This window comes from Anguilla rostrata, chromosome 5 (genome assembly GCF_018555375.3).
Source record: "Anguilla rostrata isolate EN2019 chromosome 5, ASM1855537v3, whole genome shotgun sequence".
In the NCBI taxonomy this organism is placed as follows: Eukaryota; Metazoa; Chordata; class Actinopteri; order Anguilliformes; family Anguillidae; genus Anguilla; species Anguilla rostrata.
Window position 1 is genome coordinate 34,371,978 of NC_057937.1, and position 19,122 is coordinate 34,391,099.

A 19,122-nucleotide genomic window follows, 5' to 3' on the forward strand; every position below is an offset into this window, starting at 1 on the left:
GTAATGAAGTGTCTAAAGCTAGCAAGCAAGATAAGCTACTTGTTTAAAGAAATCATGTGTAGCTAGATAGCTAGCTCAAAAAACATATAAAATGGATGGATATGGCTAGTATTATTTTCCATATAATGTCATTTCAAAAACAATTTGCATTTCTGAAGTGAGCTGTTCTTTTGAACTGCAATACAGCAATAGCAATCAGACGTGGGTCAAATTCATGAGAACATTGAGTATTCTTTTAGCTGAATCGTCTTTTAATTGAAGTTTGCAAGTGCTGGGATGGATGTAGGAAGGGGAGACGAGGAGAGGGCATGAGGAGGAGAGGAAGCCTCTAGCAAGGGACAGACCTATGGGAATGGGAGAGAGAAATGGAGACTGGGAGATGATGTAAAGAGAGAAAGAGCAGTGACCCAGAAAGCTGTGACACGCCGAGCTCCTCAGGATACGGTGACACTCAAATAGAAACAATTAGTCCAGATCTCCTTAATGAGGCTTAATTAAATCTTAACTCTGGAGGAGGGAGAACGAGAAAGGTGAATCTTAGGGGAGGAAGAGAGGGATGAGAAAGGGCACCGTAGAAGATACTTCCGTTCGTGTGCGTCTGTGTGCATGCACATGTCTGCCTCAGTGTGTTCGTACTGTATATGTGTGTCTAAGACTTGTGTGAATGAGTGTGGCATCTGTTTGTGTGTGTGTAAGAGAGACTGTGGCCAATGGAGAGAGATAGAGAGAGAGAAAGTATGTAAACATCTCTATATCGTATGTTGGGTGTGTGAGAAGGCCTTTATGCCTTCTCATCTGAGAGACTGTACCAGTGCTTATTCGCTCACCTTTTTCTCTTTTCCCCTTTTCCCCATGTCTGGTGGGATACCCATCCTTCCCCTGTCTATTCGTCCTTCTTTTACACTCTGTTTCTTTTTTCTTCCACCACTTCCTACCCTATCTTACCGCCTTCCTGCCCCACGTACTCGCACCCCCTGCTGTCCTTGGCTTTGGTTCTCTCCTTCTGTTTATTTCCTGTTCCCCTCTTGTCTCGTTCTTTGGGATCAGTGAGGGGAAGATGGTGGTCCTCTCTCTGGCAATCGGGCTGGCAGAGCAGGACGACTTCGCCAACATCCCCGACCTGCAGGAGGTGCCAGCCAGCCACGAAAACCCGCCAGACAAGAGGTACCAGCCAGAGAGTGCACGTGAGAGAGAGAGAGATGGGCGGGGAAGGATGAAGGGAGTGGCGAAAGGGAAGGAGAGAGTGAGAAGAAATCCGCAAGAAAATGTATGTGTGAGGGGGACAGGCAGATGCGGGGTGGGGATTACGGTTCATCGTAAAAAAAAGTGTGATTTAATGTCCAATATGAAGCTTCTGCAAACTATTTCCTCTAAGCTCATATAAAATGTAGAGGACATACACCCATTTGCAGATTAGCCAATTAGCTCGTAATAAAAAATTTGAAATCGGTTGCACACTCTTGCGCCCCAATTTAGCTTTGCCTATGAAATACAGTAAGATCCAAGATATCTGCATTGGCAGTGTCTTTGTCACACCCTGCCAAAGCAGTAATTACCATATTTAATAGAGTCAAATTGTCTTCTTCATCTTTTCATCATTGAGCACAAAAGGACTGATTCTAACTAGCCGCTGATCGCCGCGGTTAGCGCTGAGAGCCAATGGGGAGAGCTTAGTTAATTTGGCGAGGACACTGAGCGAAGGCCCATTGAACTGGAGAGGCTGGTTCCGATCTGATTGGCCGCTTTTGTATTTTCCTCCAGGCTGAGCAGGGAAAGAAAGCCTTGAGCGAGTGGTAATGGGATTAATCACTTTCGCCGTAAGTTGTTAATATACAATGAGCTCGTAAATCATCTTAATGGGATTCTCATCCGTACAGTCACCGGTTGATCGGCCATTGGCTAGCCCGTGAATCGGTTGAGAACGGCCGAGCCGCTAGCGTGTAATTGGCTTCCTTCGGAGCAACACGTATGCGCGCGTGTGCTACTGTTCATCTCTACGCTGCCCTTCGTTTTCCCCTCGCTCCTCGCGCTGTCCTCTTCTTCTTCTCTCGAGTCGCGGATCCTCGTCGTCTTCTCTCCCCTCGTCTCTTCCTCGTTTTCGTCTTCTGGTTTCGACATTCGCTTTCTTCCCCCCTTTTGGTCTGCATTCTCCTTTGTCGCTCCCACCTTCTCCATCGCGTCGCTTCTCCTCGTTAGCCTCCCTCGTCCCTCCATCTCGCCCTTTTTCCGTCTCCGGCTCCTCGGCGGCAGACGTGGCGAGAACGTCTTCGTTATTCGGGAATGTGGCGAGTCTCTTACGCAAAACAGCCGCCTATAAATAAGCCGCCTCCTGTCAGCCGCTTCACGGCCGGCATCGCGGAAAATTTTTCTTTTCTGTCGTCAGGTTCGGGAGAACGACGAAAAGATTGACAGGTACCGTGGCCAATTCCCAGATGGGGGGAAAAAAATGAGCTCTGTAATCAGTCTGGTGATAAATCCCTGGAAACGCCGTAAAAACCGCTATTATCTCGCACGGCGCTAAAAATGCAACGATCATATGTCTTCAGGATGCTGATGCCGTGTGAACTGTTTGCTGCATCTGGCCAATTTTGTCGTTATTACACCTGCAAGTGCTCTGCGGTTTAGTGTATTCACATACCGATGTGGTGCGCGTATACGGTTGGCAATTAGAAAGTGGGCCAAACGCAGTGTATGGGCTTTTCCTCACCTCGTTTGAGATGTTTCAAATTAACTTTGACAAGGAAAGGAAGGGACCTTAAACATTTATGCCCTTCATATATCTTTTACCGCGTTGAAACGGCAAGTGGAAAAGACGAGATTTCGTCCCCGCTCGATGTTCCTGTGAATCGGGCCAGGCTCAGAGCGAGCTCGGAAACCACCTATAGATCTCCGTGACATTTGCGCACGCTCTCCAGTTCTGTTTCTGTGGTCCTCCGGATTTGTTTTGCCTTTTGAACCTCCAATGTCGTGGTCAAAACAATAAAAAAAACCGTCGTTTCGTCTTCCCTTCCCTCCCCTCCCCCGGACATCTGTCAAGTGCTGGGTTTTAATCAAAGTGAATCCTAAATGTGGTGGGTGAAGCCAGCGAGTGGAGTCAAGTGTCCCTTGGGAACCAATAACCGCCTCTATTCATCACCGGCTTTTCCGCTCTTCTGCCCGAAACACCGTCAACAACAACTAAGACCAATTTGTCTCCCGCTTCACCTCGGTCTTGCTTCCTGCCTCCGGATGCCCTCTGGCCCTTCGATGGAGCCAGCAGGCTGAGAATGATGGGGAATTTATAATGCTTGTGAAAAGACAGGGATAGGTGGGGAAAAAAAATATGGTTCATCCCCAGAACTGAACCGATTTTTCACAGAATATTTATAAAGTTTCAAAAATAACCCCCCCCCCCCCCCCTTTTGATTTCTGACAGTGTTGTTTCAGACCGCGTGCGACGTAGCCTGTAGCTGGGCACCTGAAGCCACCTTAGGCCTATTGGAGGAAACAAAGAATGCAAAAAAATACATATGATTTACATATTGCTTGCGATGTATTTGTTAAAAAATTCTGATATTCGCTATTCTAAGATGCCCTAAAAATGTTACAAAAGGCTAACTGTCACACAGGTTACGCAGCTGATAAATTAGCTGGCAAGCAAATTATGTTCTGTTAATAATAATAATAATAATCATAATAATAATAATGTTGTTGTTGTTGCCGTTGTGCAAGCACTGAGGTTTGTTATGACTGTTGTTGCTGTCCACCTTTTTTTTTTTTTTTCTGCCACTAATTTTCAGATGCGACACCTTCGCCGCTCTGATAACATTACCATAACAGTGTACCTGCACAATATCTCTGATCTAATAACAGCCTAACCACATTATAAATGTCACTCTGGTCACATTCTAAGCACTCCAAACGTTCTGACTCTGCTTCTAATCACAATCTGATCTCCGCGTTAATTACATTCTAATTAGGCACTGAACACATCCTTATCTCAACTCCAACCACTCTCATCACATTGCAAATAACATTCGCAAACAGAATGGCGTGCCACCCCCAATTTGCCCCTGAATAAAATAATAAATAAATTAGAAATTAGAATAAATTAGAATGCCTCAAAATTAGAATCTGTTGCCCCTCCTTGTTATTGCATGTGCCTTCTGCATTTTTTCTGCCATTAATTGCTTTCTGATGTTTTTCTAATGACTCTCAATTATTACAACATCACCATTCTTATTGCCTGTAGCCATATTTTTTTCTCATTATTGCTTGTATAATTATCCTGATTTTGAATGTTTTTTAAATAACTCTTTAATGATTGTGAATGTGGGTGTAACATAACAATAAGCACCGTTTCTGGCCTAATCGTAATGTCATCAATCATTATAAATACATTTTGTCCACATTGGAATTGTAGTCTAATCTGCATTCTACCTCATTCTAATGAAGTTATAACCATATTCGAAACACATAAGAAGCTTACATTTAACCAAGTTGTACTCTTACCACATTCTCATTACACTCAAGCATAATCCAACTGCTCTCATTATAGTGTGGCTATACACACAACTGAAGCTTGAAGCTTGGCTTAATAATAAAAAAATGTAATTCAAAAATGGCTTCATTAGGGAAGTCTCCTTTATTAATTATTATTATTATTACTTTTCCAGCCATTTTCTTCCACCTTTTTTTTATCGTGAGAGAATCCCGACTTTTATCACAACAGCATTTGCATTCTGTTGTGAAAGCATGAACATCATAATGACATTCCCCATACCATCAGTACATGCCTCCCTAATATTGTCCAAAATGTTATTTAAAAGTGGGTTTATTGCACTTCTTGCAGCTATAATAATAAAAATAACAATATTATTATTGTATCTGTTATTATTATTATTGTTGTTGTTGTTGTTGTTATTATTATTATTCATTGTAGTAGTAGAAGTAGTTGTAGTGTTGGTAGTGTATATCCCTGTTACTTCCATAGAGGACAGCTAGCCGGCTTCTTTACGCTGTTTATATGCAGAGACGCTCCACATCGCAAATTAATTTCAAAGCCAGTGTAATGCGCTGCGTATTAGCCTGACAGCATTGCACGGTGGCAGCCCCGATAAGGCTTCTTGGCGGGGGGACTCGTATGACAGTGTGCAAATTGCTCGATTTCGATAAGGTTATTGAAAATTAATGTCACAGCTCAGCATTTTTACAGTGCGGCGGAAATAAAAATTTGCCCGCGTGTGACAGTTTGATCCAGGCAGACCTACAGCGCGGAGGGCGCCGCCGAACTCGCGGCGTGGCTAGCGGTGACGGAAATAAATTATTTCGCCCTAAAACTTCGAAGTCCCTTTCACGCTTGTAAAATAGAGGCCCGTCCTGAAACTGTTCAGTGCCACTTGGGATTTACGGTTCACGCGACGCTACGTCGCGGCGATACGTCTCAAGGCCGTTCTACAGACTTCAATCCCGGGAGTTAGATTTTGCTCGATTTGCTCGGTCATTCTTAGCGAAAGTGAGCAAGCCGGTGGTTTTAAGCTCGACGAAATCAAGTCCGCTTCTGACGTTATGATACATTTTCGCAGGTTTTCCGCCGCGCTTTATTTTGCGAAATCGACAAAAGCCGATGAGAACCTTTTATGCCGATAAGGGGGAAAAAAAAAAACACGTTTCTGCGGCTTGGTCGCTTCTGACATCCTCGAGAGATTGATCGAAGGGCCTGTTGTTTAAGAGTTGATTGAATCTTTGCGGCCGATCCGTCACGCGCTAGCCTTGGCCGGCGCTAACGATGAGCGGCGTGAACCGGAGCGGAGCTGTTTCCCCCATCTCGGGGCCGCGCTGACGGGTAGCCCGACGCCTGACCGCGGCCCCATCAGTCACGTCCGGCGGGGAGGCCGTCGCGCGCCGCCCGTCGGACATCGTGCCGCCGTCACCGTGGGCTAAGCGCGTGTTTATGGATGCTCGTTCCCACGCCAGGCCCGCTTCGCTCGTTCGTCAGTCGTCTTTTTCTGTCTTCCCTCGCTTCCCCCGCGCTCCTGCGCGCATCCCTTTTCCCCCTCCGTTTCCATCCTCACCTATTCACCCCACCCCCTGCCCTCCCTCCCTCCCTCCTCCCTCCCTGCTTCCTTCTCCTCCTCCTGCCCTCCTCCCTCCCTCCTCCTCCCTCTCTCCTCCGCCCTCGTCTCTCCCTCCCTCACCCTCTCTACATCCTCCACCGCTGACTGCATGTCACTGCTTCCAAGCGAGAAGCGAGCATCTAGCCCCCCCCCCTCCCCCCCCCAGCCCCACTTCACACTTGATGGAAGGTCGATGCGGTGGGAACACGGGCCTCAGGAACACTGTAACGTTGTGAACTAAGCCAGTCCGGATCGTGGTGCAACAATGGTGTCTTAGTAGAATGACAGAGTTGGGCGGCAGTGTAGTATAATGGGTAAGGAATTGGTCTTGTAACCTAAAGGTCACAGGCTTGATTCCTGGGTAGGACATAACTGTCGTACCCTTGAGCAAGGCACTTAACCTGCATTGCTTCAGTATACATCCAGCGGTATAAATGGATGCGATGTAAATGCTATGTGAAATGTTGTGTAAGTCGCTCTGGATAAAGGTGTCTGCTAAATGCCTGTCACGTAACGACAAAAGAAGGGAGTACGGCTAATACAACGGAGCTTATCAGTCGGCCATCCGGCGTGTGTTTTTCCACACGCTCCGCACGTCCTCACTCACAATGCATGCTCACGTAACCCAAACACTTGTACAAATAATGTCACTTAAAGGGCCATACATCCCAACCGACTGTTACCAGGGCCAGGGGTGTTTTCGGGGTAGGTGGAGACGTGGAGGGTGTGTGGGGGTGGCGGGGGGGGGGGGTGGGTGGCTGGTCGATTGGATAATGTCAGAAAGATCCCAGCTAAGTGCAGAAATTCCTTCCCGCCCCTGCTAATAACCACCCCCACCCCCCCCCGCCCCTTCCCACTAAACCCCTGCTTTTGTGAGGCCGGGTAACCGTCAGCTACAACTACCTCATCTAATGTCATAAACAGCTATCGCTGCGCGCTGGAACAGCGGTTCTGAGATTTCCCCGGGGACGATCAGCGGAGCGCCGCCCCCCACTCCGCGTTCGGCGACACGGCGCCGCGCCTCTCTCCGCGACTCCTCTCGCCCGCGGTGTCGCTTACGGTAATATCCTTTTAGGCCAGGCGATTTTAGCGCGGAGGGGTCCTGGTGGGAAAGGCACGTTCCGCGCACACGCGCGCCCGGCGCATTAGCCTGTCCTTCAGCCGCGTTACGGCGGCGCCGCCGCCGCCGCCGCGGCGTGAAACAGCGAGCTTTAATTAGGGCCCCGTCAAATTCCTCCTCCCGGTTGCCCACGGAGATGCATATTGCTTCATTTACAATTACGGGCTTAGCAGCTACCGGGGGACCGCTGGGAAAATGAGTCCTGTGGGAGACGGAGCGATCTCGTGATGTGTCCTTCTCGCTATTTTTGACCAGCCCCCACCCCCATCTTTGGGACCTCCAGACCTTTTTTGTATTAAATAAATAAAATAAATAATAAAAAATAAAACAGCTGATACGCGTGCTGTCTTGAATTCGAATATACTACAGAAGACAGACAGTAGTGAGCTCACGTTCTGGAATCTTAGATGCTGCTGCCAGACAATAAATAAAGATCTCCTTCTGAATTTTAAGAAGGGTACTTATTCAAGTGCTTTTAATTGATAAAAACACAACCTTTGGCAAGAGCAACAGGGGGTGCGTGTGTGTTGTTTACAAATGGTGCAGTACACTGTACGTGCCTGTTTATGATCAGGTTAGGAACAAATTTGAAATTAATTTTATGTATGAGGACACTAAGTATTATGTACTCTATGCATTCATACAGGATGTGGGAAAATACTGTATGTCTTAATGTAGACACATTCAAATACGCCTTAAGTTAGAATGAGCAGTATGGGTGTGTTTGAGCACAGAAGGCATACATTGGACCAATTAGGCATGCGGTTGACCTTTGCAAAGTGGAATAGTTTATTTGCAATTTGCGTGGCACTAACTTCATATGGCTTCATATGACACACAAGCACTTCACTTCACAAACAAAAGAATGAACAGGATGCAGCGGCTTCGGTTCCTGCCAAATTTCCACGCATTTCAACCAACGCGCTATTCCACGAGCAGCACTGGGGAGCGCGCCTACAGGCCGCGATGTGTCTGTGAGGCTGATCGCTCGCAGGAGTGAGCATCACTGAAAAGCAATACGTGCGCAAGAGTGCGTGCGCAAGTGTCCGGGCGTATTCATGCGCGTAACTGTGGTAGGTGGTGGGCAGTAAAAAGGGTAACGTGCCTTTTATTTGGTAATTATCCCGATGATATGTTTTTGCTCCGTTTTCATGCTTAAAAAAGCATTTCAACAAAGGAGGCTCACGCGTTAGTCTTTAATTCCCATTTCACTCGATTGTACTGCTGGTGGTTTTTTGTGCGATCCCATTAAATAATTTTGAAATTATTTTTTTTAAAACTACTTGTTTTGGGTTTTAACCAGTCTCCTATCTTATTGGTACACCCAAAGTAATTGCTATAATAATAAAAACGGTTAAATTTGACCTGCGCAGAGAGGCTGTAATGACGGTCTTTATTAAATACACGGCAATCACCTGCCCTTATGCGATCCTTTTCTTCAGTCGGGAAGCTTGTTAATCGTGGAAAATTGACACTCAAGAGGCAGATCTGATTAAAATTATCGGAGCGATGGCAGTGTGTCGGCCTCACCTGTTTCCAGCTCGTAAACCACGGACGGTTCATAAAATGTAAACAAGGTGTCACCTCGCTGTGAGGACGCTGTACGTGGCTGTGTGTGTGTGTGTGTGTGCGTGTTTGTCATCTGTGTGTACGTGTGCGTGCCTGCCTGCCTGCCTGCCTGCCTGCGTACGCGCGTCTGCCCGGGTTTGTTATTATTTCCTGTATGTGCAGTCAGACAGATATAGCGCTTCCTCCCCGGTGTCTTCGGCAAGCGGCACTGTCCCACTCCCCGAGGAGGCGGCTCTGCACGGCAAAACACGCCCCGAAGGATGTACCTGTGCCACCAGGCGCGTTGCCGTGCGTTGCCGGGGCGGCCAATAGGCACGAGGGAAAGGGGAGAAGAGGGAGGAGGAGGAGGAGGAGGAGGAAGGCGCAGAGAAAACGAGAGAAAGAGCGACCGGCTGCCCGTGAGCGAGGAAGGATGGAGGAAGGCTGAGGGAAGGGCGTGGGGTCGTCGGGGGATTCGCGGCAAAGAGGACGGGGGAAAGCGCTAGAGATGGAGGGGCGCGGTAGAGGCGGGGAGTCTGTTGCCGGGGGTCGCGGTTCCGCGCGCGCGGGACTTCTCCGGCGTTTCTGCGTTTCTGTCGGTGGAAACGTCTCCGCCGAGACGCTCAACGTGCGCAACGAGGCCAAACTTTGCTAAGTCTGGTTTTTCGCTGCCAAGTCGTTGCCGTGGCGTCGCTCTGACTCTCCCGCGAGGGAAGACTCGTTAGCTAAATCCTGCGATGCTCCGTGGCCCTTTTCTGTTTTTAGACCTCGATTCAATTCACTCGAGCTGCGAAAGAGCTTCTTTGTTCGCAAAAACTGCACACTTGGGTAGCCATGAGTATTCATACCATAGCACTATTTTCCAGAAAACAGTTTTTTTAAATTACTTCAAATAATGGCACGATTATGTTTAAGAGTGATGTGTCTCATGAAGGCCAAGTGAGTCTCATTGAGTCGCCTTGTTTCTAAGAGATTGCTTTGATTATGTACTGATGGGCCCCTTCCTTGGAAAAGTTGGATACGGTGTCCGTTATAAAGACATATGTGTAAAGAACACTAAGGCACAGCATTTTCTGTTAGCTAAATGTCTTAGTAATTACTGTTGGTGAATTGTTTGCTTTTATGAGTGTGTTATCATTTGTGTTTTTGTAATTTTAAGAAAAATGGGACAGTTTGCAGAAAGCTAATAGATCTGAGAATATCAGACAGGTGCATCTGCTTGCTGACGTTCGGGTTTTGAAAATACTTTTGGATGTGTGTCGGTGTTATCTGGTGCAGACTCTGCTCGCGCCTACAAATAATTCAGTCTGTGCTGCACTGCAGTCTATAACTGGATTTTTCGAGATTTCATCCAACTAGTCTGGTTGGCTGATTCCAACAGTGACACAGAGGCTATAACGGAAACGTGCCGGTCAGACTATAATCATTACCACGTTTCATTAAGGATATTGCGATTATATTTATTGTTCAATATGCCAAGGAATCCATATAAGGTCATGAGAAATGGATATCGTCTGATCTGCTCGTAATTGCTTTGTCTCTACCGGGCTGCGTCCAGGAAATATATAGCGGGGCTTCGACAATCTCGACACCGTCGCCGTCTGCGCCTTGTTCGCCGTTCGGCACTGCCCGTTCGGCGCGCCCGCCCGGTCCCGCCCGAAATTCCCGCTGTGCGGCTCCGGAGAGAGCCGGCTTTAGAGCAGGGGGCCATTAATCGCACGAGCGCGGCACGCAGGTGCTTCCACACAGCAGGGCGGCACGCAGGCGCCGCGCGCGGCTCCAGAACAGGTGTGAGGTGCGTTTGCACGTATGGGCATGTGCGTGGCTGTTCGCTGATATTTTTTTGTTAGCACATGCACGTGTGTGCGCGCATGTGTGTGTGTGTGTCTGTACCCGGGTGGATGATTGTGGGTACGTGCGTGCGGCAGTATGTCTGTGTGTGTGTGTGTGTGTGTGTATGTACCCGGGTGGATGATTGTGGGTACGTGCGTGCGGCAGTATGTGTGTGTGTGTGTGTCTGGGCAGCGCAGGCCTCTGTTCCATATCTCTTAATGGAGAGCTGTTTACAAGGATCTAAGTTACTCTGGGATATTTTCCCAGCACGCAGAGTGGTCTAGGAGTTGAGGATTTTAATTGCACTTCATGGTTTAATCAAAAGGGCGAGCTAGATCACAGATTGGATGGGGGAACTGGGAATGAGAGAGAAAGAGAGTGAAGACTAGTGGGCACCATGGTGAAAACTCTGGAGCAGGAGCAAGCCTTCCTCTGAGCAGAAGTTTCCACTGACAAAGCACAAAGGAGGTAAGCGATATTAATCGACCTCCATAGGCTCTAATAATGCATTCACTTGGGAGATGACCCCACATTAGTGAGACGCTCTTGTGTTACTTCAGTGTTTCGAACAACCTGCTTATACACCTCTGCAGACAGATAGCAACCTCCAAAGCACAGATACCTTGCAACCTCAACCACTGGTCCTGGCTCTGAATGGCTGACGTGGGTATAGGATGGGGTTAACCAATCGTGGATCAGAGGTTGGGAGCACCACAGACGCAGAACCTAACCACCTCTGGAGAGGAACGAGCCAGATTCCTTGGACCAATAGCGTGTCAGGAGGCGGCAAATCCCATCTCCCTGAAGCAGCAGATTCTCGGACTCTCTCCTTGAGAAAGAGACACTGCTGGAGCTCAGGGTACCGGTGGAGGTGGAGATAAAACGGTAGGGCACTGAACCTCGTGACCACAGGTTCCTTTGCCTGGAGGCAGTGGTATTCAGCAGGGAGGATAAAGAACACCTGGGGGGGGTGAGGGGGTGGACGGTGCTGGTCCTGTGACTTCAGCTCCTCAGAGCACCCCTCCCTCTCCCTGTTCGGTTGCAGGTGGAGAAAACGAATGGATTTCAATTTCTCAATAAAAGCTCAAATAATATCTCTCATTTAGCGTATTTCTGATGTAGCATCGTCCAGTGAAACCTCGGGAGGGTCAAGGGACTGGGACACAGGCCAGACAGCCAGGAAAAGCCTCGTGGCAGAACGTTTGCACTGTAAATACCGCGAGGCACCAGAGCTCCATCCCGTACAGTAGCTGTTATGTAAGCGGCGCCGCGCCGAGCATCGACTCCTCGCTCCGAACTCCGCGCTCGTGACGAGCGGCAGTCTACAGTAGGGAGGACCAAGGAGGTGAGAGTGAATGGAGTGTCGGTGGTGCGGACGGGGAGAGAGGTGGTCGGGGGGGGTATGTGTGCGTTCGTGTGTGGGACGCCGGTGGGTTTTTTGGATTGGGGTTTGAGGGGGCGGGGGGTGGGTGAGGGGGCGGGGGTGGGTGGGGGCGGGGGGGGGGGGGTTGGGTAAGGGTGTCTCTCTCGCATTTCTCTCCAGCCTGGAAGCGGAGTGTGTCTCTCTCCCCCTCCCCTTCACCAAGCGACTCGCCCGCGGTCAGGTAACGAAAAACATAAAGGATAGTATCACAGGTCACGGTGAAACCCAAAGTGGCCCTGCCCGCCTCCGTGTGCGTGTGCGTCTCCCCCCCCGTGCGTGTGCGTGCACACACGCGTGTGCACGTCTGTCTGTGTGTGTGTGTGTGTGTGTGTGTATCTTCTGCGAGGCACTCACCCGTACCTGTCATATATCCTGCCTTGTCTGCCTTGTTCTCAATGTGTCTGCTGTTTGCTGCCCTCTTCCTTTATTCCCCCCCCCACCCCCAAGGCCTCCCTCCCCTGTCCCTGGCTCTCTGTGTTTCTCCAGCCGTTGCCATGCCGACAGCCCACTTTCTTTGCTGGTGCTGTGGGAGTAGTGGGCTCCCGTAGCAGCTCTGTGGCCCCCTCTGCCCCCTGCTGGCTGCTACATGCCACTGCAGGCTGAACGACACCCGGGCATCTAGCTCTATGCCCACATACAGTACATGTGTTTCCAGTTACGGAGTTACACCTGTACACATTAGCAGAGTGTTGTAGTAGTCCCATACTTACTGTATTATACAAATCTATATGCCCCTGTATTTATCTTAGCTCAGAGCCTCAAAAATAAAGCCTCTTCCTTATTTATTGGGAGGGGGCATTAGAGCCTGATATACTCTGTATTTTCATGTAGAAATACATTATATTGGACAGAATAGTGGGCATAATAGTGAATGGGCTGACAAAGTTTGGATGCTCTCCTGCCTGAACGAGCAGCTCCGTTCTCAACAGTCCTTGCCAGCCAGGCATCCGGCTGCTATTCTCATTCTCATTCAAAATATGACACCATTCGGTACCTCCTGTGAACCCAATCCTCGCTCAATAGTCGATGTAATTTTACCGGTGGCAGAAAGACTCTGGCTTGGGCCTCGGTGTTCCTCCCAGGAAATGGACTGTACCTCTTGAATGAAGCATGAGGAGGGATGTATTATTTAGTCCCGACAGCGTTTTTTTTTTTTTTTTTTTTTTTTTTTTCCAGAAGGCCTCCCCTCCCTCGAACGGATAGTGGGGAGGGAGGAGGAGGCAGAGGGAAAAGGAGGAGATGATGGGCAGAGAGGTCTGGGGCTGGTAGTTTTCTGCCGACGGAGGAAGGGCCTTCGGGCCTTCCTCTGACCTCAAAGAGCCTCGCTTCAGGGGGACGTCGGCGTTCCCCTTTCGTTTCCGGCTCTCTCGCCGGGGCGCGCCTGCGGTTTGGCGTGTGGGCTGTTTTACCAAATCAAAAATTCTTTGGCTTCAACCCCCCCACCCCACCCCACCCCCCGTCAACGCACAACTCTGTGAATCGATACCTCCCGGAGATCAGAGACCTTCCCCCTTGTTGTGGTTTCGCTTCACCCCCTGTTTCTGTAACCTTCGCCAACGGTTCGTCTGCCTGTCCGTCCCTCCGTCCGTCCGTCCGTCCGTCTGTCCGTCTGCCTGTCTTGCTTTGCTTGCCTTTAACTGTCTGTCTCTCTGTCTGTCTTCTTTTATTTGACTGTGTCTGTATTTTTATACTGAGAAGAGAAACGACAGGATTTGTTTGTTGCTCATTTTGGTTAGTGCTCATCTCCACCCTTCAGAGGGTTCAGACGACCCTCCAAGTGACATCCCCTCCAAAAAAAAAAATTTGTTTTAACTGTCAGACAGACAGACAAATGGTGCACCAGACAGACAGACAGACAGACTGTCTGTGGGGACCATTCCTCTTGGATGTCGAAGGCCCAGCTTTCGCTGGAATGGCTACCGCCTGTGTGCTTTTTCCAAAAAATGTCAGTTTAAATTGTACAAATCCAATAGGGGGGGGGTGGCTGATTTGCATATTTCCCACCTTGCCCCACGCCCTTAGTGCTGCACCAGTTTAGCTCTGTGCCGGTTAGTGTGAACTCTCCATTACCCTTCCCATCTGAGCACCAGAGACGTTCCAAATACACCGCCTCGTCCCCCAGACTAATGGACAATGGGCACGGACCACCTCCTGCGGTCATGTCGCGGTCGAGCTTGGCTTTTGGTCAGAGCGCGGTCTCCTGGCAGCAGGTTGGAACAGCGCTCAATTCTAACTTTGGAACGCCCAGTCATCTGGCTTTACTCTCTCCCCCGATGGGGAGCGCTGTGCGATCCGGTCAGCTGCCAAGGATTTGACCGCGCCCCCCCGCTTTGTGTCGGAATAAACGCGCAGATATCGGCGCTGCGAGCGAGTGCGGAAACGATCGTCGCAGGACAGGGAAAAGCAAACGATGCCCTGCAGAGGATGGGCTCTGTATTTCAAATGTCTCTGGTTTCTACAGCCGCCCCCTAGATCTCTCTCTTCATTCATGCCTCCTCTAGTCGCGTAGCGCCGTTTACAAGATGCGGACATATGATCACCTAACTCTCTGTTTTCTTCCCTTTTCCCTGTGTCTTTGTATATAGTCTCTTTAATCTGTCTCTCTCTTTCTCTCTTTCCCGCTCTCTTTCGTCCTCTGTCGTTATATTTCCCTCGCTCTGTTAAGCAAGTGCTATTTCCCAGTCCCGGTTTCTTTTCTGTAACTAATCAGTGTTTTTATTTCTTTCCTCCTCCCTCCTCTCTCCTGCCACTCCCTCCCTCCCTATGGGACCTTTCAGCATCTCTGTTTCACCCTCAGCCTTTTCCTCCACTGTGTATTTTTGTACGTGTGTGTGTATTCGTCTATTTATTTTTAGTAGTAGTAGTAGTTCTTTCTTTTCTAACTGACCGAAATTAAGTCTTTCTTGTGTTTCCAGGCCTTTTTTTTCTTTTCTTATACCCCTCCTCCTTTCTTTCTTGCAGCTCAGTTTTAAAAAAAAATAGATAAAAACAGGCAAACAAACGCACTGGCGTGTGTGTTGATGTCTCACTCTTGTTTTCGTTTGATTCCGTAACCTCTCTTTGTTCATGCTATTAATCTACTGCCTCTCCTCTTAACGCAGATAAATGTCTCTCCCTCTCTCTCGCTCGCCCTCCTCCTCACCTGTCTTCTCCGCAGCGCCTTCTTATAATTTTCCGTGTGCCTCCATTGCGTGTCAGCACAACCTGCCCGCCCCCCCCCCCGCTCTTTCTCCTTCTTTCTCTCGCTTTCCTTTTCTCTCTGTGTCTGTCTTTCTTGCTAACTGCTCATTAGCGTCTTGCCTCTCGATGTGCCTTGACCAGTCAGTCTGCTCTGGAATTCTGTGTGTCTTCTGCTCACCAGACTGTAACCTAACATTAGCTGGGGAGTGCCTTTTTCTGTCCTCTCTCTCCCGCTCTCTCTCTCTCTCTCTTTCTTTCTCTCTCCTAATCTGACCCTCTTGCTCTTGTTGCTACTGGGATCTTGCTGTTGTTATTGTGCTGAGGGGCAAGGCCATTGCTAATTACACAGGAGCCTTGACTTTGCCTCTGAAAGTTTCCAAACCCCCCCAACACACACACACACACACACACACACACACACACGCACCCCTCAGATTCCCATCCCTATAAATAACTGATAGTGGTCTCTCCGTGCCCCCTGAGGTGAGCCTCCTCTCCCAAGCCGTGTATTCTCCTGGACTGTGTCCAAGCTGAATTGTGACAAATGAACGCGCTCTCACCAGAACAAACGTCGCACTACGCCACAGTCCCCTGTTGATTGTTTCCTGTCATTCTTCCATCTTTCCCCCTCTCGGCGAAATCACCTGTACCTCTTTTCCTAAAACGTCTCGGTGAGCCGACCGTGTTCACCCCAGGGACGCCGGAAATAGACAAGCAGAGAGGTCTGGGCTGTGCTAAGCCTCTGGTGCATATTGATGCGTGCGTGTGTGTGTGTGTGTGTGTGTGTGTGTGTGTGTGCGTGCGTATGAAAGAGAGAGAGAGAGAGAGAGAGAGAGGCTGGAGACATTAGCCAGTTGCACCAGGGTACAGTGTAGGCTTCCCCTTGAGGAGGGAAGATGGGCTTTACTCACTGTGTGTACTGGTACTGGGCTAGGTCATTCTTTCATCCATCTTTTTGCTTCCTTATTCATCGATGGATGGGATTGTAAGAATCAATGAATAATTTTGCTTCAAGCTCAGCTCAGTTTTTGAAATAACCTGCTATACATGTGATTTTATCATCATTAACCTGGCAATGTGGGAAGTCACCCCTACAAATGATCATCTTCGGTCTCATATCAGTTTCATTGGTAGAGCACCCTGAGTAATTGTTTTTGACATGCATATGCAATGTAATCACGCTATACCACCTAGAATGAATTTTTAATTTAAATTTAATGACATCATTTTCTAGCGATGGGGTAATGATGCTTCAGGAGCCCCAGAAATGCAGGAGTAATCAGTGGCTAACTGATCCGAACCCATAGAAAAAATATTTTGCCGCATTAATTTTACAGTCTCCCCTTTTCATATTGCTGACTATGCCCTGTCATTTCCGACTTGTCAGTTATGGAAGATTTGCCTGCGTATTGCTGGACATCGAGACCATAACCCAACATCATTGCCCAAATCAGTATCTCGGCTCTCAGAACGCTCATTTTCATTTGGTGGCACCGTTACGATGCTCCGAGCATTCCGATTGGCTGGCGACAGCTGTGTGTGAATGGGGGCTGCCCTCCCCAGTGTCATTTTGGGTTCCAGGGTTCACATTTTCACACAACAGCCTGGCCGACCGGTCTAGCCTGTCATTACCCTCGGTGCGGTATCTCAGCTGCATTGTCCAGACATCAGCCCTGGCGTGACGCCTGTCAGGCCCCAGCTACGGAGCTGTCGGGCCCCAGCTAGCGCTTAGCGTCACTGCAACCCCGTACAACACTGTAGCAAGGCCACGTATGGTTGTGCTGTTCTAGTCATTCAGTTCGTGGAAAATTCCAGAGAATTCATATTATGATTTCTTATCAAGAAATGCCTTTGTTGCATCGCAAACGTGTTCTTGAAATGTTTTCATTCAATCTGGATCTGTGCATCATATTCCTGGAAGTTGTGGTTTGAGGTCTTTGGGAAGAAAGTAAGAAAATCCATAAGAATCTGTGGAACAGCGTTGTTATCCACTGCGACTTTACACAACCTTACTGCAATGCTGTTAAAGTTTGCAGTATGCCTTGTGCTAGCGTGGTTCAAAATGCATATGCCGTGATCAGGTCCAGTCCTCAGGTACCGCTGTGCGCTTTGCTTTACAGATACAGAACTCCATTACAGGCTCCAACCGTGGAGTGTTCAGTGCTCTGGTGGGGTATTTATTTCAATGCCTGTACTGTAGTACTGTATGAGGTGTTAATGTGCGGCTTTGAGGTCATGTTAAAAATTCCCAGTACCAGAGGTGGGTAACCTGGCTTCAAAGAGTAAAAAGACTGACCATGTATTTGCGCCACCAACATGCACTAAACCAGCTGATTATAATAATTAGTTCTCCTACCATGGTGAAGAGTTATGCTAATTAGAATCAGCTGGTTCAGTGCATGGTGGTGGAGCAAATACATGGTCAGTCTTTTTACTCTTTGAAGCCGGGTTACCCACCTCTGCCCAGTACCAGACCCATCATGGTGGGGAAACACGCATGAGAGTGTGGAGGGTAAAGGAAGATCGCTCGACAACCCGCCAAAACCCTGCAGCCCCTTACACCACCCCAACCCCCCCCCAATCCCCCTCCCTTCCACCAACTTGCCTACTGACCCGTCATCGCCCCCTCCCGTTCCCGAATACCAGAGTTTCCACAGTGATCCTGACCTGTGCTCCCACAGGGCCGGGGGCAACAAGCCGGGCAACAGCCCCAAGGGCCACCCCCCCGAAGAGGGCGACCGGCGGAACGACGGCCACTCCTCCGTCTCCGACCTGGCCAACTCCCTCACCAGCGAGATGCTGATGGTGAGATACCGCCTCCCCTCCCCTCCCCTCCTCTCCTCTCCCCTCCGCCGCTCTCCCTCCTATCTGTTCATCTGTTACCGTCCCCTTCCGGTGCGGCCCCGGTGCAAGGTGACCCGCGGCGGACGTTTTCAAGCAGGAGGCGCGGAGGTAATTTGCCCGAAACGCCCTCCGCCGCCGCCGTCGACGAACGCCCCCCCCCGGAATCCGCGGTGACTCACGGCCCGCGGAGGCCGGTCGGGCGGCCGTCCGTCCGTCCGTCCGTCGCGGGCCGAGGGCGGCTGCCAAGGTGAATTACGCCTCGGCCCCCCCCTCGTTCCGGATCGCGCCTCGGAAGCCCGATCGTTAGCGTGACCGCGGCGCGATGCGAGCCGCCGCCTTGTCGAGTCATTAAGCCCTCGCGGGGGCTAATGAATAGCCTGCGCGCGCGCGGCGCGAAGCCCTTCAGCTTCGTCCTGCGTTTTTTTAGCCGCCGCTAGGGCTGAGCGTTTAGCGCCGGCTCGAGGTGCTCCTCCGAAGCACTTTCGAGCAGCGGCGATAACGGCGGTCGCGACAGAACCTGGTCGTCCCGATAAGGATGTCGAATTCGATTTTGAAATTTATCGTTTCCGGATGCGGCTTCGGTTCTCTTCCTGCCTCTGTCTTGTGTGTGTGTGTGTGTGTGTGTGTGCGAATATGCCGCTAGCTAATCCACGAGGACATTTGTCACTCAAAGCCCATAATTTGTCAAGCGAAACTGAAGGGCTAATTATATCTGACTGCGACTGCCAAAATTTATGGGTAGTTTCTCATTTTTATTTTGTTTGTTCACAACAGCACCCCGTGTGTGTAATCCACCAGCCCAGTCAATTCACTGCCCCCCTGTTCCCTTACCTTGATATTAATATCCGTTTGGATATTGCTATGGTGTGCAAAACCTGATGTTTCGATCATTTATTAAGCACTGCTGAGGAAATTCCTGACTATTTATTGCAGGGTTGCCACACTGGAGTTTTTTTTCCACCGAATGTGGGGATTTGTGGGGAAAAAAAAGGCATGGGGTGAATTAAAGATGGCAGATTGTCAGGAATATCTTTGGCATTGAACTGACGAGCATCTGGCAACACTGATTGAGGGCAGCT

The 19,122-nt window shown here is 49.5% G+C and overlaps 1 protein-coding gene across 3 annotated transcripts in view; it reads left to right on the forward strand.

Moving 5' to 3' along the window:
* The window catches only part of LOC135255108 (synaptotagmin-7-like), a 124,625-nt gene that overhangs the window by 95,987 nt on the left and 9,516 nt on the right, over positions 1 to 19,122 (forward strand). For 2 of the 3 annotated variants that reach the window (XM_064335865.1, XM_064335863.1), the window contains 2 exons: positions 1,048 to 1,164; positions 17,881 to 18,004. In XM_064335865.1, coding sequence (XP_064191935.1) covers positions 1,048 to 1,164; positions 17,881 to 18,004 — 241 coding nt within the window. The remainder of the gene's footprint in view (positions 1 to 1,047; positions 1,165 to 17,880; positions 18,005 to 19,122) is intronic. The other variant, XM_064335864.1, reaches the window with a different exon arrangement.